Genomic DNA, 27191 nt, shown 5'->3' on the forward strand with positions numbered 1-27191 from the left:
TGTTTATGTGCTTCTGTCTTTCTTGACTCCAATGATTCCCAGGATTGTGTTGATTTTTTTTCATAATGGAATGGAACGTTTTAAGAATATCATTCCTCCATATGTGTCTATCTGGGTCTTTTTAAGGAATAGTTCAACCAAAATAGAACATTCTGTCATCATTTACTCACCCTCATGTTGTTCCAATAAATCCACAGGTAATTCCTGGAGAACAGCGAACCATACAATAGATGAGACCCAACAGCAATGAACAGAAACAAGGGAACTTAAGTACACATGCAAACAAGGATAATTATGCCCATTCCTGCGCCCAAAACAAAGCGTCTGTGGATGAGAGTCTGAATATATGTCTGGTAGGATGTTGTCCTGCTCCATTCACAGACGATCAGTGGAAAGAGAATTTGACACAAAGGTCATTTATGTCCGATTACAATCGGATTATTATTAGGTTCCATGTAATAATTAATGTTCTATTCTATTCTATTCATTAAAACAAAGTATAAATGTCAGGTTTGTGTTTTAGAGTACATTTATTCCGAAATAATAATTCATGATTATTTAGATTATTCAGACCTTTTGTGTGAATCACAATGATTCTTTGAAAAGAAAGATTTTTTTTTAGAGTCGAACATTGTCATTCTCTCATGAACTCCCATGAAGGTGCCAAAGAGAGCTAGATTTTCTCTACATAATAACTTTTATGATATTTTATAGTATTTTTTTTTTGTGCTGTTGGAGCTTGTCACCACCAGTCCTTACTCAATGATTTTGGACAGAGTGGCCAGGATATTCTTCAAAAATTCAACTTTAGTGTTTGATGAAAGAAAGAAAGTCATTTGAGTTTGGAAAGACATTGGAATGGTTGGTAAATGATGACAGAATTATTATTTTTGGTTGAATTACCCCATTAAGCCTTTTATCATAATGGAAAGTTCACAGTGATTATATGTTTAAAAATGTCATTCCTCTATGTGTCTTTTAATGCTTTTGTGTCCTCGTTTGTCTTTATCAGGGTGCTGCGGAAATTCCAGTATCTGCTTAACCCCAGACAGGTGTACAGTCTGGAACGAGGAGGACCCATGGCAGGGTAAGACAACTAAAAGCCACCATCAAATTTCAATGGAGACTTGTGCGAATAAAAACATTTTTTTAGTCATTACGGAATTGCTCAAAAACTGTTTGACATTCTCACTGTTGTTTTGTTCTGGCATGGCTCCCTCTCGCTCTTATCCTTTTGCTTCTACTAACCTGCAATCAACTAGTCTGAGAGAGGAACCACTCACAAAGCGAAGCTGACTTTGAGAGACCTACAAGACATTTACTTTGACTCAAGCAGCCCCCTGCTGTGTAAATATATTCATTTAAGTGATAAATGCACTTCTGAGCCTGTCAGTCACATCGAGGCTTCCTCTTTAAGCAACAATATATTGTACTAAATCCTCTTAGCCCATACACTCCACCTGATTTGGACCAGCTCAGGGTCGTCCAAATCAGTTTTTAATTGTAGCATAGCGGTGGAATCTAACTTCTAAAATTTTGGCACATACTCTTATTTAATGATCTTTGCTAACTGATGAGATTGCTTATGAAGAAACATTTTAGTACTCAGAGGTTAAGTATATTGGGTTGTCCTCAAATTTCCTAGGAAAAATAAACGCTAATGAGACCATTGTAAGAATACAGAGCAGTATTATTTTAGTATTGTTTATGTGTGATCATAGTATTTTTTGTATTTATATATATTTTAGTAAAAGCTATTTTGAAATTTTGTTTTCTTTTTGAATATTTCTATATAGTTTTAATTTATTTTTATTTCAGATTTAATGATTTTAGTACTTAAATTTCAATTGCAAATCTGAGCATATTTGAGACATTCAGATTGTGGAGTCTTTTTCTTAAGAGAAAAATCTGAGAATCAGAAGACTATTTTTCCGTTGAATCCATTTGCTGTCTAGAAGAAACAATTTAGATATTGAGGAGATTTAGTTTTTTTTGGACTTCCACTGTATTGTGCTCTTACACAGTTACACATACTTTAAACCCACTCAAAGCATACAAGTACATTCTGTTCAGCACCCTTCGGTTGTGCAACAGTGATTCTCCTTCAGGAAAAAGGAGAGAGAGAGAGAGAAAGTACAGAACAAAAGCAATGGTCGTTCCACGGGAAAGCAGGCTAACCTTCCGTCCTAGATCCCCCTCCCACCACGAAATGTTCTGTAGTCACGACTGGAGCGCTACTCATCATGAGACCATTCAGAGAGAAAAAGAGAGAAGGGGATTGAAGATTGCATGACATTGATGATTTCACTCATGGAGAACCATATGATCATATATTAAATTCTCTTTCTTAAGCACTTAGCTAATTCATGAGCATATAGTTCAAGGGTTGGCAGTCTTTTTTGATGTGATATTTTTTAAATCTTGTTAATGACTGCCATTGTTCATAATAACAGCTCCTCTTTAATACAAAAAAAAGAGAGAGAACTAGCAATCAAAATGCAGTCCAAACATGTTATATTTGAATAGTAGTAAACATATCCCTTATTTGTATTTCATTTAGATTAAGGCCCTTTATTTTAAAATAAATCTACACATTTTTCTATACTGCTCTTACATTTCTACTTTACCTTTCTAATATTCTAATGTACTTGTGAGATCTGGTATTATGGTGCTGCTAAAGAGATCTCTTACTCAAAAAAAGATTTACTCACCTCTGTCATGATTTACTCACCTTCATGTCATTCCAAACCTCTACGACTTTTTTTCTTCTGTGGAACACAAAATAAGTTATTTTGAAAAATGTGTCCATACGATGGAACTCCATGGCCAACAAAATGGTTTGGTTACCAACATTCTTCAAAATATCTTCTTTTGTGTTCCACAGAAGAAAGTAAGTCATACACAACACGAGTGTGAGCAAATGATGACATCTTTTATTTTTGAGTGAACTATCGATTTAATGTTGTATCCTTTATGATCAATTGATTGTGTTGCTCTGGATATACGTATGTGATTATTTTGTTTCAGATATTTCAGAACAAACGCCTTTGAATTGGCTATATTCTTCACTGATCTTTCTTTTCAATCTCTTGCTCATTTCATTGTGAAATATCCAAACTTATGTTTGACACTCAGGGGTCTGAGTGGATATCAAAAGATGGAGAGATGAAAAAGGACAAGTGTGCACTTTTGCTAACTGTCTGCGCTGAAGAGTCTGCTCTTATAGCATATAGAAAACACAGCTTGCTCAAGTGTCTTGTCTTTTGCCATGTCATTGGATAAGAAATTGTTTATGCAACCCCCATCTCTACAACAGCAACATTGCCATTTTAAACAGACTGGTACTGGTACATTACAAATTTATCTGGAGCAGAGCTCATTTAGTCAGGCTGAAACATGATTCCAGATCAAGCCTGTCCAGAACCACAGCCATGTTCCACTTGTGTTACTCGCCCATTTAACTTCAGTGGACACCCATGTTGTGGACATTGTTGTTGATATAGTTTGAGCATTTATATGGCACTACAGCAACAAACCTGAGACGGTACAAAAAAACAACCTCTTGAATCCAATTGACTGCATTGTCATTGTAAATGTAGTGGCACATTTACTCGTCTGTTTCGCTCTCGTCCTGCATACATAAAACATGCTGCATTGTCAGAGCCCATAAAAAGAGGTTACACAGTATTAATATTTCAGACAGTTGTGTGACTGCTCTGCTGGTGTATTACGCTCAGGTCTATAGCAGATCCCACATGTGCCTGTTTGCAGGATATGTCCTGGACTCACCCTTGTGCTGCAGTACATGCTTCTGATCAGCAGAGGGTGGTGTCTTCTTCAGCCTCTGTCCTGCTCTATTACACTTGCCTCTGAATGTTCAGTGAAGAGATGGAGGTCAAGAGTGTTTACAGATAAAATAAGTGATAGCATTTTGACGACTTTCCAAAAGAGGGAAAAAATATCTATAGATTGATTATAGCAGTCAGAAGAGAGAATGATGTCAAATTTGCAGTTGAATTAGAAACACCCTCGCAGCAGCGTTAATTACTTTTTTCCCCCATTACATTATAAATGTGCTTTACATTTAAATTTTTTTTTTTTTTTAATGAAAATATGAACAACTTTACTATATTTGCAATATTGATAACTGTGCAAACATAGTCATAGTCTGTGAAAAGGGTCCATAATGATTTCTGAAGGATCTTGTGACACTGAAGACTGGAATTTACTGATGAAAATTCAGCTTTTCCATTACAGAAATAAATAGTATTAAAAATGTATTAAAATAGTACATACATTGAAAATGTTGGTAACACTTTAGTTTAGGGTCCATTTCTCACTATTAACTAGTTGTTTATTAGCATGAAATTGGCTTCTTTTTTTTTACTTACTGTATAAAGCACATATAATGCCTTATTCTGCATGACCATATTCTACATCTCTTAATCCTACCCAATAACTAAACTTAACAACAACCTTACTAACTATTAATAAGCAGTAATCAGGCAAAGCAGGCAAAGTCGTAGTTAATAGTCAATCAATAGTGAGAATTGGACCCTAATTGTTAAGTGACCAAAACGTTTAATGTTTAATATATTTGATTTTGCAGTTTGTCTTCTGTTTCTGATCTGTGACATAAATTGAATTGATTATTCTTTTATTTTATTTAATTTTTTGTCTCTAGTGAGAAATTGAGAAGCTTTATTCGTTCAGTGCTTTGCTCACAGCTTAAGGTCACTTCACAAACAAATAAAGAGTGAGCAAATTTAGGATCAAATGTAAGACTGGCTTCACAGTCAAAAAAGGCTTTAGTTGAGATTAAAAGGAAGAGATGTTTTTGTTTTTTGAGATTTGCTCCCATGACACTGAATGGGAATAACATAAATCTTCTATAACATCCTTCAGATCAAACATACTGCTTTAAACAGTAAACTGTGAATAGCCACTGGGGAATGATGATCATTCTCATTGTTTTTATGTCTCCCAGGCTCAACTTTTTTCGAGACGTGCCTGATTTCCGTGTGCTGGCCTGTGGAGGCGATGGATCAGTGGGGTGGATTTTGGACTGCATTGGTGAGTACGCATCCATCATCAGTGCTTTCCAGAGCTGTAATAATTAACATGGTTACATGGACTTAATAGACCATCTGACTAATTTAGCAGTAACACTGTACATGTATTCGAATTGCAACAGTAGGCTCGCATTGGGACTTTACACTGACTGCATTTCAGCTGCTCTGTAGAGAAAATAAAGTGATTTCTGGTTTACTAAATATCATTTTTATCTTTCAAGATTAGTGTTTGATGATATGACCAAAGAAAAGCTTTCACTTGAGGTACAGAATATGTCTTTTCTTGCAGTTTGGATTTAAAAGAAAAATCGGCTTTAAATAAACCTTGGCTGCCTATACAGTAGAAAGGTGAATTTTTAAATCGGTGCTACCTGACTAGAGAAAGCAGAGAAAAAAGGCTGTTGTCTTTCCTTTTGCCAAATAGGTTCAACACCCATAATGCACTAGGCATGTTACCGAGGCCAGTCCCACCAGTCTGCTATGTTTACGCTTGACCAGAGTCAAATACCGCCTTGTAGGAAATACTTCTTAGCAAACTTTTAGTCATAATGGTGTCGACTTGTATTGTTCCCATGTGCAAGAATTCAAAGTGAAGTGAAATTTCCAGTGAAGTATTCATCGCAGTGGCTAAATGCTGCAAAGAATCATAAATACGGAGAGAACACCGCAACAGAAAACCTGAAAAAAATCAACATTTCAAACCGGATTACCATGAACATGCACAAAAAACTTTTGTTGACAAATAAAAGTGAATTTCTCAGTCAATACAAAGAAGGTTGTTACACTTTAATTGATGAACTTTACACTGTATTTAAACTGAATTGAACTGACCCAAATATCACCACTGTCTTTTTGGAGATGCTTTACAGCAGAATTTGAATTATATTTGATGAAGTTTGTATCATTGATTCCAGGGCCGGCGCGTCCATATAGGCGAACTAGGCAATTGCCTAGAGCGGCACTTTTGTAAGGGCGGCAAAATGTGTACCAATCGGGAATGAACAATTCACAAAATAGGCTATATGATTTGCTGAGCTGCCGCTGCGCCGCCCTGCGCCGCCCCGCCCCGCGCCGCCCCGCCCCGCCCCGCCCCGCCCCGCCCCGCCCCGCCCCGCCCCGCCCCGCCCCCTGCTCTCACGAGTCATGACTCATGACTGAGTGTTGGGAAGTTCGGATAATTTTACTGACTCTCTTGTTCGATCTCGTTCATAAAAATGAACAAATCTTTATTTGAGTCATTTCGTTAATTTAAGTGGCTTTAAATGTTACACAGCCAAAATCCCCGATCACATCCACCTACGCATATAGTATATGTATATATTTGCTTCCTCTTGGCCTAAAGTGTTCCTGCAACGGGAGTGTTCTCTGGCTAGAGCGCAGAACAGCGGAGTTTGTATGGACAGAAGTGCATGCCTGAGCTTGTGTTTTGGGTTAAGCTGCGTTGCTTTGACATTGTGGAAAATATAACAATAGAAACAAAATATAGGCTATTAGCCTTTTTACCCATTATTATCAATCTAAATTAATCTCGATTTTAATTTAACTTAATTTCGTTTTTCTTTATGTAAACTTCGTTTTTCTTTATTTAAATTTCGTTTTTTCTTTATTTAAATTTAAAATTTAGTTTTTTCTTTATTTAAATTTCTTTATTTTTATTTTTATTTTTTTTTCTTTATTGAAATTTTGTTTTTCTTAATTTAAATCTACCCTTTACTGTGTCAGTAATTTGTTAGGGACTGTTCGTTTTTTATTTAAGGGGCCACCGGAGGAGTTTTGAGATCTGTTGTCAAAAAAGACATGACCCTCCCTTCGCCAGCAATACATTTTTCAATGACCCTCCAAAATGTTTGTGAAAAAAGGCATGACCCTCCCCAATAATTTATTGATTAGCCTACTTCTGTACTGGTTTGCGCTTGGCAAAGATGTTCAGATAGACATTGTTGTTTTTTTTGTTTTGTTTTTAAACCATAAACTCTTGCTTTCTCATCTTACTAGGGCTGTAACGATAGACCAAACCTACGATTCGGTTCGTATCACGATTTTTGATTTTAGATTTGAAAAAAATCATGTTTTCGGTGCTGATGGTGAACATGTGGGTGGCGCTGCCAATAAAGCATCTAAAAGCTGTCACAAAGAACCACCAAAAGTAATGATTATTAATATGTCAAATATAGCAAGGAAACTGCAAAGATGAAGTTGACGATGCGTCGCGATCTTCTCAGAACGCGCCAGAGAGAAATGCACATTTCATAAGCAGAAAGCAGTCTGTTTTTTTAATTGTTCTGTTTAAAAGTAGACATTTCAAGCTTTCTATATATTTCTCAGGTCTGTGAGGCAAGTAGCATACCTTACGCTGAGTTTCGGTTCATTTATGAGACAAGAGTCCAGTTCACTCGCCCGCGCCTCCGTGATTATCTATTTTCTACTATATTTACTTCTTATTTATTAAATCCAGATGAAACATTGATTAAAATTAAGATACAATTAATAAAAAAACGAAATTCACTTTAAAGAAAGGCTTTGTGCTTTCTGTTTGAGGTCTCTGTGAAAATTTTTAAAGTCGCTTTCAGAGCAGTCATGTCCGTAATGGAGAACTGTCACGCCCGTAACATTGTTTTTTTTTTTTTTTTTACATAAATGCGAACACGAAAAATAAAATAAAAATAATATTTTATGTTCTGTGGAGGCCGATCTTTATTCATCCGGTGGGTATATATCTTTTGGTTTGCACAGTGTAATTTATAGAAGAATTACTAAAACATATTTTGTTTTAGTAATCCCTCCCCTATTTTATATAGACCCTCCCCTATTTTCCTCCGGTGGCCCCTTCCATAAATACCGAACGGTCCCTTAGTCAGAAAAATATAGACTACCTTAAAGTATTGCTTAATTTAACAGACATGTGTGTGTGCGTTTTATATTGCTAGTGCAGCGTGCGTCAAGTATATAAGCCCTGCCCGCTTGAGGTGCGCCGCTTCCCGCTCGCGGTGTTCTGTAGTTTACTAAAAGTTTATTAATTCTGAACGTGTCGTGTCTCGCGTGTCCATCTATATTGCACCACCAAATGCTACACTGCACTCCCCTGTGAAGTCGATTGGATGAACGGTTCTCGAAATAATCAAAATGCAAACGGACATAGACACATAGAGATTCCTGCCTTTATCGAGCTTTGAATATTCGATGTTCATTACTACCGCAGCTTCGAAGCTCAAAAAATGGAATTCGGACCAGCCCTAGGGGCGGCACAAATGTTTTTCGCCTAGAGCGGCAGAAGTGCACGCGCCGGCCCTGATTGATTCTGTTATTTCCTTGTTTATTGCTGTTTTGAAACAATCTGTATTGTATAAAGCGCTTTATAAATAAAAGTGACTTGATTGCACTTTAAATTTGCTGCTATATTCCATCTGCATTTCCCCTAGGATATCAATAAAGCATGTCGACCAATTCAGCTTCAAACATCTGAACATTAGGACGTACTTGACACAAGACTGGCTCTTATTTAAGGCACATATAATCATGACGTTTAACCATCAGAAAGATCAGAAAGACAAATCATTGTTTCTAGGAAGAGCATTGACTCATCTGTGACCTCTTTCATATGAGTGAATGCAGGATAACAGTGGAGATATAATGGCCTGTCTTTCCCCCTCCTAACAGCCGTATTGATGTTAATGGATGAGTGCTGGAGAGGAACCTTGTGTGGGCGGTGGTAGATATCGCCGCTAAGTGCTGATTTAGAATCAGCTTGGTCTCCAAACCTTTGGCTTGAAATTGCAATTGGCTGATGGTACTGAAACCTGAACTCAGATCAGAAGTGATGTGCTCTTCATCGCCTTAGAGAATCTTTAGGCTGGCAAATTGAGGCTGACAGGGACACACGTGGGAGATTGTCCTTCTAACTGCCCTAAAGTGATGATTTAGGAGCAGCTTTTGAATGAGAGCCGCTCTGCGATCAGCCCTTGCTTGTTGTTCACCCACACGAGTTTGACTGGTATTATAAAATGACTGCTGCTGACGATTACTCAGAGAGCCCCTGCGGTTAGGCAGTACATCGCGCCATACGGACCAGCACCAAAAACAACGTCCCCGCGGTCCCTTTGCACAAAGCAATGAGCCACACAGGGACCATCAGCGTGAGGACAGAAAGATACAGTTCATCATTGACTCTCTTCTGCGGATAGCACGCACTGTTCTGTGTGTCTCATAACAAGAGAAACAAACAAATCTAATGTGTGAATTATTGTAAGGATATTACATGGGAATGATACACATTTATGAATGAAGAAGACATTATCCAGTGCTGTATACCTAACTTCAATGTTAGTGCATGTCTTTATATAGACCCTGTTACTAGAGCTGTGGAATATACCGGTAATTGTTTTTATGATGCATTGCAATGCTGATGTGAACGATTCTGCATCGATGCATGAAAATAAAAGAATTACATTTTTTAAAATAGGCCCATAATACATATAAATGCACTGTTTTATTGTAAAGTAGGCTACTCTTATTATATATAAATAAAGCACTTGCATCTGATGTTTCGGTTTTTATGAACAGAACATGCATGAGTGTGAAAATAAAGTGCAGGGCGTGCTTGATGTTAAACAGTTATGAAAAGATTTCAATGCATTAATCCCGCTGACTGACACACACCCTGAAGCGAGCGCACAGAAAGCTGCCTGCAATCCCGAATTTAGTTCTCTTTAGTGGCGAATAATATAGTAATTATTATTAAAGAAAGAATTTGAGGAAGAGATGCATCGTGATGCCTCTGGAATCATTTTATAATCAAATTGTTACCTTCTGAATCATAATTGAATCGAATTGTGAAGTGAAGATTCACACCTCTATTTGTTACATTGTTTAAAAAAGAGTGTAATTTTTAAAGCCTGGACAATAATAACATATAGTTCCATATTAATGTAATTTAGCCTACTAGTCAAAATGAGTCAGTAAGATTTTTAGTCAGTAAAAAAACGAATAGGCTACTTTTATTCAGCAAGGATGCTTTAAATTGATCAAAAGTGACAGTACAGGCATTTATAATGTTACAAAAGATTTCTATTTTAAATAAATGCAGATCTTTTGAACTTTCTATTCATCTTAGAATCCTGTTTTCTTTACTGTATTTTGATCAAATAAATGCAGCCTTGATGAGCATAAGACACAAAAACACATTTTGAGTGGTAGTGCGAATCCATTAAATATAATCATATTTGATGTACTAGTTAAAAATGCAGCAGCAGCTTTAATAGCTCTCTTTGTTTCTCAACAGATAAGGCCAATTTTGCCCGGCATCCTCCTGTTGCGATCCTGCCGCTGGGGACTGGGAATGACCTCGCTCGCTGCCTGCGCTGGGGTGGAGGTGAGGAAAAAACTAGAGACTCCACCAGCAGTTGGAGGGAATTACTTAAGGCCTTTGAAATAAAACTTAAAGGGCTTTCCTTCACAGAACCACTCGAGTTGAGATTAGGCTTTGAATTCTTTGAATCTAAATGCAATCCTGTATAAACCCTTCAAAAGGATTTAAAAACTTTTAAACATTTCCACACTCAACCCTGAACAGAAGGTCAGACTGTAATAATCAAACTTCATCATAGTTCGTTGAATGCTCCAGTCACATGAATGAGAAGGCAGGATTTGTTGAGACCACACTTGCTTTCAGGATTTTCATTCTGTGATCTTCATCACACAGATGACCGCGACAAGCACTTGCCCAGTTAGTTAAGCCAGTTGAGTGTACACTTAAAGGGATAGTTCAACCAAAGATCAAAATTGTCATCATTTATCAGCACAAAAGAAGAACCTTTGAATAATGTGCTGACGCCACAAAAATAGCCTGTGTGCTATTTATGGAAGTAGAATAATGTCAAATATTTTTGAAATAAAAAGCCTATTGAATTGCACTACTTGAAAAAAAATAGGCATTGCATTAACCATGCTTGCATTTTAATGCATTGTATTTTTAGTGCTGACATTTTTATGGGCTGAAATTCAACATGGTTGAATATTTAAGCTGTGAATATGTCAATTAAAAACATTTCAAACACCTTTTCATTATTAAAAATTCAATAATCCATATTCACCTTTCATATTTCACTTCCAAAATATTCAAACTGTTTAAAAATACAACCAATAATATTCAACAGGCAATTTTCGGTCCATTTTATTTCGCTTTGCAAATTCGCTTCCACAAATTCAGTGGTTCAAATTCGACAGTAAATTCAACATTGACGTCCAGGAACTGCAGGAAAAGCAGTAGATTGCCGAGCATACTCTCCATCTGCTGTTAGTCGACCTCACCATCAGATGGTGCAAAAGCGCTTGTTGTTGACGAAGACATTCATTCATAAAATGAAAATGATTATCTGTGTCAGTATATGCGGAAAAGATGATAAACACACAAAAGCTGTGTTTATGTTTCATTCAATAACTTCTTTGTTACTTTCCCTGTGTATTCTATGTCATCAGCTTTCTCTACCATGAACAGGATTATAATCGGTTTCCCTCAATACCTCATACTCAAGGATTTCCCTTCCGTTGATAGTGATATGAAAGACCAATCTTGCACCTTATTAGGGAAGTAGGTTGTAGGCTATTGTATAGGCTACAGGCAAGAAGATGGACTCAGAATATGAACTTAACGCGCAAAGTTTCATGCTGAGCGTTTCGTGATTTACTGGCATAAAATCAACACATACATATATATATATATATATATATAGTATGCATACGTGTATTCCATTAGCTTAAACTGTCACAGCACTTGCATATTGTCCTCCTATTGTTAGTTTAACTGTAAATCGCTTTGGATAAAAGCGTCTGCTAAATGACTAAATGTAAAATTGGCTTGACATTGGACATTAGCACATTTAGGGACCGTCTCTAAAGTTGCATACAACATTGGCATACACGTTTCTAACTTCAATAGCAAACTTAAATTTATTTGAATAAATATCAAAAATCCAAAGGGTGCGCAGTATGCCTGACACTAAATGAACACTTTACATTTGGTTTTATGACTGTAAGTCGTTCTATTCAAATGCTATCGGAGTTAGAAACGTGTATACCAAAGTCGTATACACTTTAGAGACGGTCCCTAAATGTGCGAATGTCCAACATCAAGCCATCTGTATGCCAATCTATCACTGGGAAACGCTCAGAATTAAGCTTTACGCGTTATTCTGATTCCATCTGTTTGCCTGCGAGTTTGATCTTTTACATCACTGTAGTCCATTAAGCTACGTTAAGCGTTGTATATGTCCAGCAGAGGAATCCTGAAGTATTGAGGGAAACCCTAATAGCCTGCATGCAGCACATCGCCACAATATAAAGTTAAGGCAACTAAACAACCAAGAGAAATATATGTCAACCTCAAAAATGTAACATTGGATCTGTACATCCGCATCGGGGAATAACATTATAATCTTGTTCACGGTAGAGAAAGATGCATGTAGGCTACACAGGAAAAGTAACCGTGAAGACACTGAATTTAACATAAAACATCCGTCATAATAATCACAAATACACTTACATTGCTGTAAATGAGTTTTATGAATGAATGACTTGTTCTAACTGTTCCTGGTCTTCAACACGCGCTTTTGCACCATCTGCTGGTGAGGTCGACTAACAGCAGATGGAGAGTATGCTCGGCAATCTACTGCTTTTCCTGCAGTTCCTGGACGTCAATGTTGAATTTACTGTCGAATTTGAACCACTGAATTTGTGGAAGCGAATTTGCAAAGCGAAATAAAATGGACCGAAAATTGCCTGTTGAATATTATTGGTTGTATTTTTAAACAGTTTGAATATTTTGGAAGTGAAATATGAAAGGTGAATATGGATTATTGAATTTTTAATAATGAAAAGGTGTTTGAATTTTTTTTTAATTGAAATATTCACAGCTTAAATATTCAACCATGTTGAATTTCAGCCCATAAAAATGTAAGCACTAAAAATGCAATGCATTAAAATGCAAGCATGGTTAATGCAATGCCTATTTTTTTTCAAGTAGTGCAATTCAACAGGCTTTTTATTTCAAAAACATTTGACATTATTTTACTTCCATAGCTATTATCCAAGTCTTTTGAATCTGTAGTACTAACAGACCAGTGTGTTAGTGAGATTTAAAAACAACTCATGCCAGTTTTGTCAACCTAATAAATTGATTCATTAAAAAGATCCAACCCGAAAGAACCATTTGTTTACAAATCGGACATCATTACTTCATGAGTTCTCTAGTCTAGAAGATGGTGGATGTCAACATTATCAGTGAATACTGATCATCCCATGAAGCTGTCATATGGATTCTGAAGATTAAGAATATAGCGTATAGAATATAAGAATATAGACTTGTTTTTATGCTGCTTTTTTTTTGTTTTTTGTTTTTATGAAGCTTGAAAACTTTTGAACATTCCTCATTCATTGTAGTTCTCACTGTAGTATCCAATACATAATTTTTTTTTCCATAGAATCCACAAGGTTTGGAACATGAGGTTGAATAAATAATAAATAGCAGGATTTTTATTTTTGCACAAACTATCCCTTAAAGAGGCTGTGCTATTTTAGAAGTATGTATTATATTGTTTATTAATATTTTGAATTAGCTTTTTTTCCATTTTCATTTTAATTTCAGTTTTATGTATTCTGTCATTTTTATTATAATTTTTTATAATATTTTTGTTTAGCTTTATTTTTATTTCAGATTTAGTTTTAAGAATTTTACTACTTAAACTTGTTTATTTATTTATTTATTTATTTATTTATTTATTTATTTATTTATTTATTTATTTATTGCCAAGGCAACATTTCTAATTTTCGTTTAAGGTTTTTAAGTTTCTCTATTAATATTTATGTTTCATTTTATTTCAGTTACCGAAAAACATTTATCATTTTAATTTTAGTTAAAGATTACAACACTGTTAAAAATTGTTTAAAAATGAATTTAGTTAGTCATTTCTAACAAGAGATAAATAAACTGTGCTTTGAGTATACAGTATAGACTTTCCAATCACTTGCCTGCACTAATACATTCCCGTGTGATTGCATATGTGGGTTCTTGTTTCGATATTTGGGTTTATTCAGTAGTTTATGATGGAATGATATGCATCAGTGAGCCTGCGTCTGCTTGTAAGACAGGTGTGGATGGCCTTGTAGAGGCTGCTGAATTAATTGGCCTCGTATCAGTGTTTCCTGTGTGTGCATGTGTGCGGTTTGTTCCAGCGGGTAAGGTTTTGCATGAGTGTATTCTTAAATTCATTTGGCTGGTATGCTGTTTTTTTCTCTCCATGTGAGTTGATTGACTTTGAAAGGTGTATCACCTGTAGTCAGTGAAGAGGTGCCATGTGAGCGTATGTTCGTGTAACGTACGACTGGAAGTCTCTGCATGTCTGGTCCAGAAAGGCAGAGTGAGCACCTGGTGTCTTCACACATGTTATATTTTGCTCCTTGGGTTACCAGTTGGGAGTCAATATCCCCACATGACTCACAGCATGATGGCCTCATTAAGAGATGGCACCTCTATGATTATGATAACAAGAAGCCTCTGTATCCTTCCCATTACAATTGGGAAGTAATTGCAGTTCATTCACCTCAGGTATCCTCTCGAAGGATCCCTTCATGTCAGTTAGAAGGGTTGCCAAGCACTGAAAAAATCTTCTCAGGTCATGGTGTTCAACCCATTGGTGATATAATAGATACTTAAAAAAAAAAGATATATATATATATTATTTACTCATCCTCATGTTGTTCTAATTTCTCAACAAAATTATAATGTACTAGTTGCTCTTTTTGCATGCAATTACAATGAATGGACCTTCAAAATTGACCTAAAGCACCGTAAATGTATAATAAAAGTGGTCTATACGACTAATATTCCTAATCCTCTTAAGTCATACGATCAGTTTGTTTGTGAAATGGACTCAATTTAAAGGGATAGTTCACCCAAAAAGAAAAGTCGGTCATCATTTACTAAGCCTTAAGTTTTTCCAAACATCTATACATTTCTTTCTTCTGCTAAACACAAAAGAAGATGTTTTGAAGAATATGGGTAATCAAACATTTGATGGGCTCCATTGACTTCCATAGTATGGAAAAAAAAATACTATGGAAGTCAAATGGGCCCATTAACTGTTTGGAGAATGACTTCTGGTCTATCTGAGATAGAGAGATAGAGATAGCTTTATACTTTCACAACATTGTGTTACTTTGGCAAGTTTAATCATCTGATCTTGCTGTGTTGAGTTTTTTAATTAAGCTATGTTAACCTTGGAATTGTCTTTCATTGTCATGAGTAGAACAAAAGTTGAATCGTGCTTGTTTTATTCTTCTTTTCTATGCATGGACTCTTGCACACTCTTGTTCATAGAGAAAAGGGAGCTTTTGTACATTTCTTCATGTCATGATTCTCCCACGATTCTGAATAGACAAGTAAACAAAATTACATAATTTACTAGAGGTTCTGACCAAATAATTGCTGCAGTCAATTTAAAAATGTTTAATTAATTTGAATGATTTTTTTTTTAATCGGGGTTGAATGAATGATTCAATGACTCACTCAAAAAGACTTCACTTGTTTCATAACTGGATGAATCGTGTTTTTAAACAAATCTCTTGAATGAATGATTCAATGACAAAAACATTTTCTGTAACAATCACTTGTTGCCACTGCTGTCATAACGATATAAAACGATTTGGCGTTACTTTTAAAAGGTGATTTAGTCTATTTTGACTTCCGTAGACATCAGTGTTCATAACCGAACTATAAACTTTTATCCCAGTTCTTCTGTGATAATATGAATATTTGTAACACAGAAATAATGATACTGTGTGTTTGAAAAGACTGTTTGCAAAGTGGTTTAATACCTGTACATGACAACTGCTTTCTCTCTGGATCAGTGGCAGTGCGAACACAGATTCCAATGTTCCGGTGTGATTTTGTCAAAGGTTTAATAGACATAGAAAGGAGAATCATTGTCATTTAGCAATAATCGAGATCACGATCTTTTAAAGATTAATCGTCCAGCTCTAGTGTGGCTAATTCAAGTCTTTATAATTAACCCTTTGTGTTATGTAGGTTCACGCAGTGTCTGTGTTGTGATTGACAGGCTATGAAGGAGGCAGTCTGGTTAAGTTCCTCAGGGATATTGAGCACAGCACCGAGTTGATGCTTGACCGCTGGAACATCGACATTGTCCCTGATGATAAGGAGGAGAAGGGAGATCCTGTACCCTACAGCATAGTGAACAACTACTTTTCCATCGGAGTGGTGAGAATTTACTACAGTTTTTTTCACAAATGCTTGCAGCTCAAAGAGACTCAACATTATAGTATCAGAACTCCTGAAAATGCTGTTATATCAGATGTTTTACAGAAACCTCCTCCTGTCTTTCTAACCACACTCATTCATCAGTCAAAATCTCTTATTCCCTATTATGAGTGTGTATTTTTTACCAAAGCCTGAGGCTAAAAGTAATTTGTGATTAATTAAACGTTGTTTTCTCATGTAGCATTAGAATTAATTATCGTTGTCAGAGGAACGACAACATGCTCAAACTTTGCTGATGTGATTTACTGCGTCTGAAGCAGTTTCATGCCTGTGACTCGTGTATCATTGGACAGAATTCTCCTTCTCACACACAGTTGCTTAGCAACCCTCTTCTGTTCAAATGTTATATCCCATGTTGTTGCTATCATCAAGCATTTATTAACAGAGCAGTTAAATGTCAAACTACTTATGCAATCTTTTTCTACTTCTTTTTATAAACCAGATTATATAACAAATGAATAAGTGATTTTTTTATTATTGTTATTTTTTTCAAGTGGTTTTGCCAGGTGGATAGATGGTCACTTTTTGTTACTGTAAGAAGTTACTGACTTAAAAAAATATTCAGAACCTTCCACAATTATACAGTGAGAGGAATAACTAACTGAGATGAAAACAAAATTCGATGCAGGAATGAATGCCAAGGAGGTTTTATATGAATTTCTGTTCTTTCGCTAGCACAATCTGGCCACACTGGGACCAGGTGTGTCTCCGTGAGCCTGTCTTCCTCCCCTTGTTTAGCTAATGATTTATTTCTGGCCTGTTTTTAGAACCTGTCGCTATAAATAGTAAGTCTGCTTTCATTTCTGAAAAATGTCCAATATTCTATTATAATCAGCCGAATCCCAGGTGTGTTGGATGATAGCTGTTTTATCTCGCTGAAATGTGCCAAGTAGTCAGGCCACATTTAGAATGGCCAGAAATAGTGACACGACCTGAAACGGGCCACCTGACCTGCTTGAAATGGGTGTGAAGAGTGGCAGGAGGTACATGCTAGCTTTACGCAAGGTGGCATGAAAACAAGTCAAAGGAATGCGCCACTTCAGGGCTGTTATGTAACTCAGCTTAGTGTCCCACTGTCTCCCATACAGACTGTGTGCTCATCAGCCAACGACACGAACCACATAGGAGTTATTGTTGTAGAAGCCTTGAGAAATTGTTGAAGTATGCAAATGATAAATGTAGCTCTCTAGTTCTATGAGAAATTAAAAATCATTAAAGACATATTATATAATACTTAACAAACCAGTACTTCATGTAACTTAAAAAAATATATATATATACAGTACTGTGCAAAAGTATTAGGCATGTTAGTATTTTCACAGTTATTTTTGCTTGTGTCAGTAGGAAATATCAGCTTGCATTTCTAGAAAACAGAAAAAACAGACTAAATGTAGAAGAACGTCTCCAAGATGCTTGAAGAAAGACCTGCAAAGCTACGATACTGAAAAGTTTTAGACGCTTGTGTAAAAATGCTGTGAAGTGAGGATGCTTTCAAAACTAATGTCATAAATAGATTGTATTTATCAGTTAACTTCTATTAACTAAATCAAATCAATATTTGGTGTTTAAGACCGCTTTTGTCCAGGTAGACTTGCACATCGTTTTTCAGGTAGCTTTACAGGAAGGTTTGTTCTAGCGTCTTGGAAATGTTGCCACCATTGTTCTGGATTTACTCTGTCTCACTTTTTTCTATTTCTTCATGTAATCACAGACAGACTCGATGATGGTGAAATCAGATCTCCGTGTGGAGCAGACCTGCTGTTGTCAGACTCCTTGTGCATATAAAAATATCACTGGATTATTACAACTAATGGCAAAAGGAATGTTTGGAAATGTAAACTGATATTTCCTACTGACATTCTACAGCAAACGATATAAATAACTGTCTTAAAACCATTTTTTGACTTCAAGACTTTTGCACAGTACTGTATATATAGTGCTGCATTTTTTTAATATAAAATACAGTACAAACTGTATATTGAAAAAAATTATTTTCTAATTTGATATTATTTAAAAAATATATATATATCTGTGATGGGGAAAAAAATAATTGTCAGTGTCACCCTTTTTCAGGATTCTTTGATGTATAGAAAATGTTCAATGATTGGTATTAAATAATGTAAAAATTTATTAATTAATTAATTAATTAATTAATTAAAAGACAGACGCACCGTAAAGAGGCAGTAGTTAATTTTGGTCAGGTTTGTGTCAGATTGGGCTGCTCAGTTATGGCAAATATCATAATCACGATTATCATGATGTGAATCATTTTAAATGTCAGTGAAATTTCACAAATATCAATACTTCAGCAAAAACTAATACTAGGTTAATTAATGTAAGTAAAATTCCTGAAAACAGTTACATAAGACAAGTAAACAGTCAGCAATACAATAAGAAAAAAGAAACTAAATTACAAACAAATCTGGAAGAAAATACAACAGAACAAAAATACACATTAAATAATTAGTGCTTTAGGTTTTTCAGGAAGATGTACTAACAGTTGTATTCGGATAAGTAATACACTACAACATAAATTGAATAAAGTAATCAAATGTAAAATAACACTGCTGTATACATAAAATATAGACCAATCCTTATTAAAACTAAAAACAGTTTATTCATTCAAGAGCAGTGAGTGATTTTATCTTTGTCTTTTGTTGTTTGATTAACAGTAATGACTGTTGCAGATTTTTTAGGCTGCTGTCATTTTAAGAGCTAAAGCACGGATCTAATATACTGTTGCACGCTCTTTCTCAGCGTTTACATTCACTTAAGACGCAACTGACTGTGTTTAGAGGATACTTACCAAAACGGCATTTCGACATATTTGTGTGTAGGCTATTATACCATTTAGGCGCGTATGAAACCCACAGCATTCTTTCCTTATGCGTGTTCCGCCCCGTCTCGGACAGGAGGACGCCTTGGAAACAGTATCTCTTTTGCGGCTTAATATTCTTTTAATAACACTGTTTAATACCAAACACATCCCAAAGTTTTGCAATATTAGACTGCATTTTACAACACTTTGATTTTGATGTCAAGTTTGGGCTTTTAGGGAGGAACGAAAGCGCACCGCTGTGAAGGGAAGGAGTGCGGCAGCGACACAAGAATCGTTTTACGCCGATTATCTTGTTTGCATAATTATTGGAAGCCAAAATCGAAAAAATCAATTACGATTAATTGCACAGCCCTAGTGTCAGACCATCTGATGATACAGTGTGGTGGTTAGAAGAGGCTGGTAACATGAAGGAGTGCTGACTATGAATGGACAATGGCCTATACTGTGAACCCTGAGTCTTGTGATGGGGGTGGACTGACTGTGCCATGTGGGTCCTTGTGTGGCTTGGCACTGAAGTTAGTTCTCACAAGACATCAATAAAATATAAAAAACAGACTCGTGAGTTAGACTTTTTCTTTTAAACTGTAGTGTGTCATATTTGGATTTTGAAATACTGAGACAACTATAAGTAAGACAGTTGTAGGTTGAAGAAGTAGTTCACTAATGAACATTTATCATAATTTACTCACCCTAATGTTGTTACAAACCTGCATGACTTTCTTCTATGGAACATTAAAAATATATTTTGAGAAATGTCTTATAAATTTGTGTTCTGCAGATAAAAGAAAGTCATTCAGGTTTGAAATAATATGAGGGTGATTAAATGATAACAGATTGTTAATTTTTTTTATTGACAAATCCCTTTAATATTTCTAAAAACTATAAACATCCAAACATTGCTCTTCTGCTTTAAACTATTTCTGATATGAAAGTAAAGTCTGTCATATGATAACTGACTGTTCATGAAAGAATGAAGAATTCCGAGGACGCAGGCAGTATTGTAGGGGGCCGTTTGTGTCTGAAAGTGAAATCACGATACTGTGGTGTTTGGTGCAGTGTGGCATGGCACTGGAGCAGAGGGACAGGGTGCTGGGAGTCCAGGAGGACAGGACAGATGGCTCCGCATTGGGCGCCACTGACACCTGAGTAAAGCAGTGCAGTGACTCATGCCCTGATGTAATCATTAGTAATGCTGCTTCAGCCGTCAACATTTTCCAGTCACTATCCATGAAGGTTGTGTCGACTATAGACGCTTGAGTGTGGATCCATGGCGTTTGTGGTTTTCAGGCCGTTATCACCAGGATTATGTATTTCATCATTTGTGACAGAGCTCATTTTCTCTTTAGCTAAACTAATAGCCATGTGGAAAGAAAACAAATGTTAAAAGGATAGTTCACCCAAAAATGAAAAGTTTATCATCATTGACTCACCCTCATGCTGTCCCAGAAGAATGACTTTCTTTCTTCTGTGGAACACAAATTGAGATATTTAGAAAAATAAGCTATTTCTCTGAGTCTGATTTTTATAATGCAAATGGATTCTTCAAAGTTCGCTTGACACTTACTCATATAAATATTATTATTTAAAATTGTATTTGTAGTATTATTTGTAGTTTATTGCACAATGCACATTTCTTAATATTAAGCCTATGTATGATATCTGTATAATATCAGTCTTTAAATGCAAGATATTTAAAGTGTACCTAAAGTATACTTGCAATAGTTCCTCTTTAGCTCAGTCAAATATACTTTAGTATATCTTTAGTTGAACTTCAGCACTATTTCTGGATAACTAAAGCGCATTAAGTACAAAATTGTATATTGTATATGTATATATATATATATATCAATTTAGTATATCAAAAGTACAATTTCAGGGTATTCATATTAAGTACACACATATTTAAATGCATTTGTAGTATACTAAGCATAAAGTAAATGTATTTCAAATAGGGAGTCTTTTTCTCACACAAACGTATCGTTTTGTTTCAGAAGACATTGATTCATCCACTTGGGTCTTTTGGATTACTATCGTGTTTGCTTTGTGTGTTTTTTTTAAGGGTCAACTTTGAGGGACCTATCTACTTGAAACTTAGTGTGGTACAGGACTGGATTTTAATTGCTGAGTGCGGATGTGTGAGGGAAGATACTGATATTTGTGCGGAAAGTGAAATCACATGTGGGACTTGTGCAAAGTCCAAGAAGTTTTCAAGAATGTTATTCATGTTATTAGTCTATTGTACAAAAAGTGCTTAGGATAGTCATCAGTGAAAGGTTTGGGGTTGTGTGTGTTCTTGTGTCATTAGCCAATCAACTTCTTCATGATTTTCCTCCAGTTCCATTGAATGGTCACATGCAGTTGCAGTTCAGGTCATTGGCCCAAAACTTTCTTTGAGCAAAGATACTGTACTTCAGGAGGACCCTGCACTAGTCTAGCAACTACCATTGAGATGAATAGAAATGCATTCAGGTATGATATATTTCTTTGAGTGAACCTTCGCCCCAACTAGCACCAACTGATAGAGGAGGGCAGTGCTTTACATCCATGTGAATCTGATTTCTGAGACATCTTAGAATGGCATTGCAATCCTGCTGTGTGATCCAATTCACCCTGGAAAGAATCCTCAGGAGGAATTAAGGACAGCAAACACACCATGTCAGCAGCCTTTAAGGACGTCTCTCCATGTATCTCCAGGTCTGAGAGTTGAAATCGAATCGCCTCTCTTGAGATCAACAACTTATCTGTGTGAGCCTCTCCCCCTCCCCGTGGTTGGGGTGTTTGGAAAACTGTCCCGCTGCCATCATGTTTTCACTGCTGTGGTATCATGCACACCTTCGTCTCCAGTGACTTCAGTCAGTTCTGCCCTGGGACAGCGGTACTGGTTATACTGCTTAGTTTATGAAACATACAAAATGCTTCAAATGATTATTCATATATGTAAATGTGCACCAGTTTAACAACAAGACAAAGCGATGTAGCTGTAGTGGAAAAAAACGAATAAAGCATGTCACAGAAGCAATCGTTCTCCCCTCCGCAATGTTTAAAGTTAATGGCCAGCCCAACTTAGGAACTCAGGTATAAACATTATCTAGAGCTTCTCAGTAGAAAATACAACTAGGGTATTTGTCTCCAATTATTAACTATGAAACTCATATTTTCGATAATTCCGATAGCACGTGAAGGCAGCATAATACGACGGCTGAGGGAGTGATGGCAAATTTAATGTGTTTTTTTTCTCTTCTGCCCAATGTAAATCAATCTCAGTGTTTTTTGCCTTATTTGTAAAGTCATATAGAAACACAAATGTTTTTTCGTTTTTTTTTGCGATTAGGGCTAATGGAAGAACAAAAATTATATTTGTTGTAGTTTCCGTTCACCACTATAGAAGTTTACCTAAATATGGCGACTACTGCTTCTGAGAACCCCAGAACTGTGAAAAGGGTCCAGTCTATCCTAGTGTAATATGGCTGTGATTTGGCTGTGAAGAGCTTACGCTGGTTTAATAGGTAGCTAAACAAACAACCGTTTAAGAGGTATATTCAATCGTTCAACCTTATCTATGTGATAAGAGTGTTTATTTTAGAGCCTGTCAGTCTGTGTGTGTATGCATGTGCATGTGTGTGTATTTGTGTCTATAGTACTGGCACGGACTGAAGGTCAGGGGAAGTATCAGTGACAGGAAGTGTTTGGGTGCCAGAATCGGACCAGGTTACCACCATGATGAATGGCCGTGCTGAGTGACACCTGGCCAGTCTTAAAGTTAGAAGGAAAACAGGGCCCACCTCTCCATTCACCTTACACATACACACATTCAGAGCATTCAGACAGTATTCACATAATTCACTCACGCACTTATGTGGACTTTCACACGAACGCACCTCCAGTCTCACGATAAGTCCCATATGCACCTGCTCCCAACGTGCTGACAGGAGCACAGATGGGCACTGACTCAGTACAGTGCTACAATAACCCAGTGTGGACACACCAATCACTGTGACCTGAATATCACCTCGCTTAATACCCTTCACCTCTTCACCCCATCGAAAGATGCTCTCCCAGGAGGACAATATCTGTTTTTGGACTGAATTAATTCTTGAACTTTGTCCACAAATAAGTAGAAGCCGTCTAACTGTATATGATACAAACCCCGAGGTGATATACAACCTTTACCTTGTTCAGATAGTGGAGGGGGAATGCCAAGAACAGTTAAGCCCGCAGTTTCATTCCATAGGGACAGGATATGTCTTAGTGGAGGACATGATGTCCTCCCATAATGCACAGTTTGGTATAAATCATAGCATAAAACCCCAGAGGGGTGGGCAGCTAAAAGTTTAGAAAATATACAATACAGATGGGATACTGTGAAGCTGAACAAAAGCTTCCATTTATATCTGTGCATTCCCAAACTATATGTAATGTCATTCTGCCTTATATTAAATGCATGTAGGTCTGAACTATTGGAGCTATTGAAAAAAACACATTTTTGGAGTAAGGAGGAGACTCTGACATCAAAACAAAACATGACCTACATTTTTAAGAGCCTCATGACTCTTGTGTGCTATCGTAAGCATGAACAGGAATTCATGAGTTGGTTAAAATGCATTGCTAGAACAAACGTCTCTAGCATTTACAGAAGAGAACTGCAGGAAAAGTAAAGCAGGAAAAGCATGTCTGAGCTTATTCAGAATGTGCTGATGTCATGTTTTCAGGAATATTCCAGCAGTGGATCATATAAAAAAAAATGTATCCAGTAAATGGATGAACCAGTATAATTAATAGATTTTGTTGTTTTGGAACCTCTTGCTTTTCATTGTATTATCTTTTGTGTAAAGGAAATAAAAACGTCATTGGACGAGAGCAGTGCTTTTTGAGGACAGCTTCCTGTTTTTCATTAGTTATGTTGCTCTTTAAAGCGAGGTGTCGTGCAGTGCCCGTTCCGTGTCTTGGCATTCACTGCGGTGATTGAGGTACGGTGCGTTCTGTACTTTTCTAATTTCACACATGCCAGTTTGTGGAACACCTGCATGGACTTTCTGAGCATTGGAAAATGTCACATAGACATTGTCTATTCTTTGATATTTTGACTGAATTCAGTGATACCATATGTGCATGGAGCACAGCAGGAGTCCCTTCTGTAGAACGCAATGCATCATAGCAGTGGTTTGGATATGTGCGGGATGCCAGTCCACCGCCCCTCCACGCAGCCTCCCCAAACCCCCCATACTTCCTGTACCCTCTCCCATGTGAGTGCCGCAGCACCTGCAAGCACGGGCAGGAAGCCAGTACAGGTGCTAACGTAGCATCGTCTGCTCGCGGCTTGATCGGCGTGCCAGCAGCTATCAAACCCTGAGAATCTCACACTCGCACACTTCCTCCCTGTCTGAGTCTGTGACACGGTGAGCACTGCAGTGTGCCGAGATCCATCGTTATATTACACAGCGAAACTCCGAGACAGGTGTTACGTGTGTGTGAATGTGTTCAGGCTCGGGCCTAGTGAAGGATGTGGTGGCTTTGAGCTCTTCTGTCTTTTACATGTGCGTGTGTAAATATAGAAATAATCAGTTACGGTTGCAGACCTGATTCATCAATTAGCTCTTCTGTTTGCGCACTGTAGCTTTGATTTTAATCAAGGCTGCTTCACTGACAGTGGATTCCGCTCTGGTTTGCTGCTGCAAGAGCAAACAACCTTTTAACTCGCTGTTTGATCCCTTATGCTCTCAGCTGCCATTAGGTCCTCACAGGCAGAACTCAATATCGTTCAAGTTGACAGGATAATGGTATATAAGTAGCTGATGTGGTTGTTTTTTGTTAAAAAAAAGTATTTAGAACTGCTTATATATATATATATATATATATATATATATATATATATATATATATATATATATATATATATATATATTTGACGATGACACGTCTGTATTATTATAGTATTTATTTTCTTGGGAGATTAGTTTTGAACCACAGCAGTTTCGTGAAATTGTACATAATGTGTGGTCACAATGCCTGAAAACAATAATTAAATTATCCTCAGAAAATAACTATTTGAGTTTATTTACCCTGATGTTGAAAATATTGACTATTGTAATTAATCAAATAAATAAAATCGTTGATTTAAAATGACACTGTGGCTTTAAGCTATTTTCAAGATAAGACAATTTATTAATTACTACTCTTGTACAGGCAGCTGATAATCATTGTGGGATACTTCTTTCTTTTTTCGTGTACTTTTTTGAGGCAGTTAAATAACCCTCAACCTTTGTTTTCAGCTGAAGTATTTGCTTCCAGGAATTTGTCTAGAAAATCACTGGAATGTTTTTTTTTTTTTTTTGGGAAACAACTGTGGATAAGTATGATGAAGTACACACTACCGGTGTACAAGCTTGGCTGTTACTTGTCTTAGCACAACTGTTCATTTTCTGGACTTCAGTGTCCTATTCTTTGACTCCTCCCCCTCCCCCATCATCTTCTGGCATTTCTGGAAAGCCTCTTTCCTGCTGATACCATCTCTTATGCATCCAGCTTCGCTGTATTATTTATATATATATATATATGTTCAGGCACTCTAGAGCTGTGACCCCATTTCCAGAATTGTGTACTTTGTCCAACAGGCCTATCTGCACAATCATCTTCCCCTCAGGCCACAGCAACAGATCTGAAAAGCAGATCCCTCCCCCATAGCACATGAGCTCATGATGTGAAACAGGGGCCTGTTAATACCCGAGAAGCTCTCGTTTTCTAGGCATGGCTATTTTTATTGCACCAGAGAGAAAATCACCTCTCTAGCACCAATTTGAAATCATCGGTCTATAAACTTAATGAGCCACTAGGTTTCACTTTAACACTAATATTCCCCCGGTTTCACAGACAAGGCTTAAGCTATCCCAGACTAAAATGCATGTTTGAGCTGTTTTAACTGAAATCAACTTACACTGACATCAAATGCTTATAAATGCTACTTATAAAATAAAAGCTACTCATAAATGCCCTAATTGAACTAAAGCCTAATACTGGCTTAATCTAAGTCATGTATGTGAAACCGGGCCATAATGTTCTAGTGATGGCTATTTTGACATAAAAATAGGCAAATAGACATAAAAAGGATCGAATCAAAATAATTAGAAGCAAAGAATCAAAATAATAAGAAACAAATCAGCATATCAGAATGATTTCTGAAGGATCATTTGACACTGAAGACTGAAGTAATGATGCTGATAAAATTTCAGCTTTGCCATCAGGAATACATAAAACAATCGTACAGATCCCAATCAATGGTGTATATTCACTTGACTCATTAGCCTTCACAATTATTCTTAATATGAGCATTATAATCAACAGTTCAAAATAAACAAAGCACTGCAGTAATATAATTGATGCCATTTGATTCAAGTGCAATTCCACTGGAGTGCAAGGTAATGAAATGGTTATATATATATATATATATATATATATATATATATATATATATATATATATATATATATATATATATTCCTCTATTACTATACTATACAATGTTGATTTGTGAACAGAAAAAAAACATATATTTAACTTATCAAATAAGCAGAAAAATTTAGATATCTACATAAATTTAAGGAGCATCTCAGCATGTGTGTTCCCTGTGAGGGTGATCCTACAAACAATGTCTTCATCAAATCTGTATATTATTATTTATTGTTTATGGTGTTGTTTGTTTTTAGAGGCTATCCTTTTAATTCTAGCAATTAGTTGGAGGGTTTTTTTTTTTTCAGATAACATTTTTAAGAAAAATAATTTGTTGCCATTCCATAGAGGGTTAAACATTGATCAGTGTCAGCAGGGATGGCTGTGCCACATCGTCTGGGTCATGTCTGAACAGCTTTATGGCTATGCTGTATGGCCTAGGGCTGCTGTTTCCTCTCAGTCCTGATTTTGAACACTTGATTTAGGATGGGCGCTAACATCAGCCATC

General features: G+C 36.5%; 1 protein-coding gene across 3 annotated transcripts in view; it reads left to right on the forward strand.

Annotated features, from left to right (window-relative positions):
* The window catches only part of dgkg (diacylglycerol kinase, gamma), a 121635-nt gene that overhangs the window by 49138 nt on the left and 45306 nt on the right, over positions 1-27191 (forward strand). For all 3 annotated transcript variants that reach the window (XR_014207435.1, XM_082175587.1, XM_082175588.1), the window contains exons 16-19: positions 1013-1087; positions 4988-5073; positions 10351-10440; positions 16181-16341. Coding sequence is in view for 2 of the 3 variants with exons in the window: in XM_082175587.1 (XP_082031713.1) it covers positions 1013-1087; positions 4988-5073; positions 10351-10440; positions 16181-16341 (412 nt within the window). In the remaining variant the exon portion in view is untranslated. The remainder of the gene's footprint in view (positions 1-1012; positions 1088-4987; positions 5074-10350; positions 10441-16180; positions 16342-27191) is intronic.

This window comes from Leuciscus leuciscus, assembly GCF_965113295.1.
Source record: "Leuciscus leuciscus genome assembly, chromosome: 7".
NCBI lineage: Eukaryota > Metazoa > Chordata > Actinopteri > Cypriniformes > Leuciscidae > Leuciscus > Leuciscus leuciscus.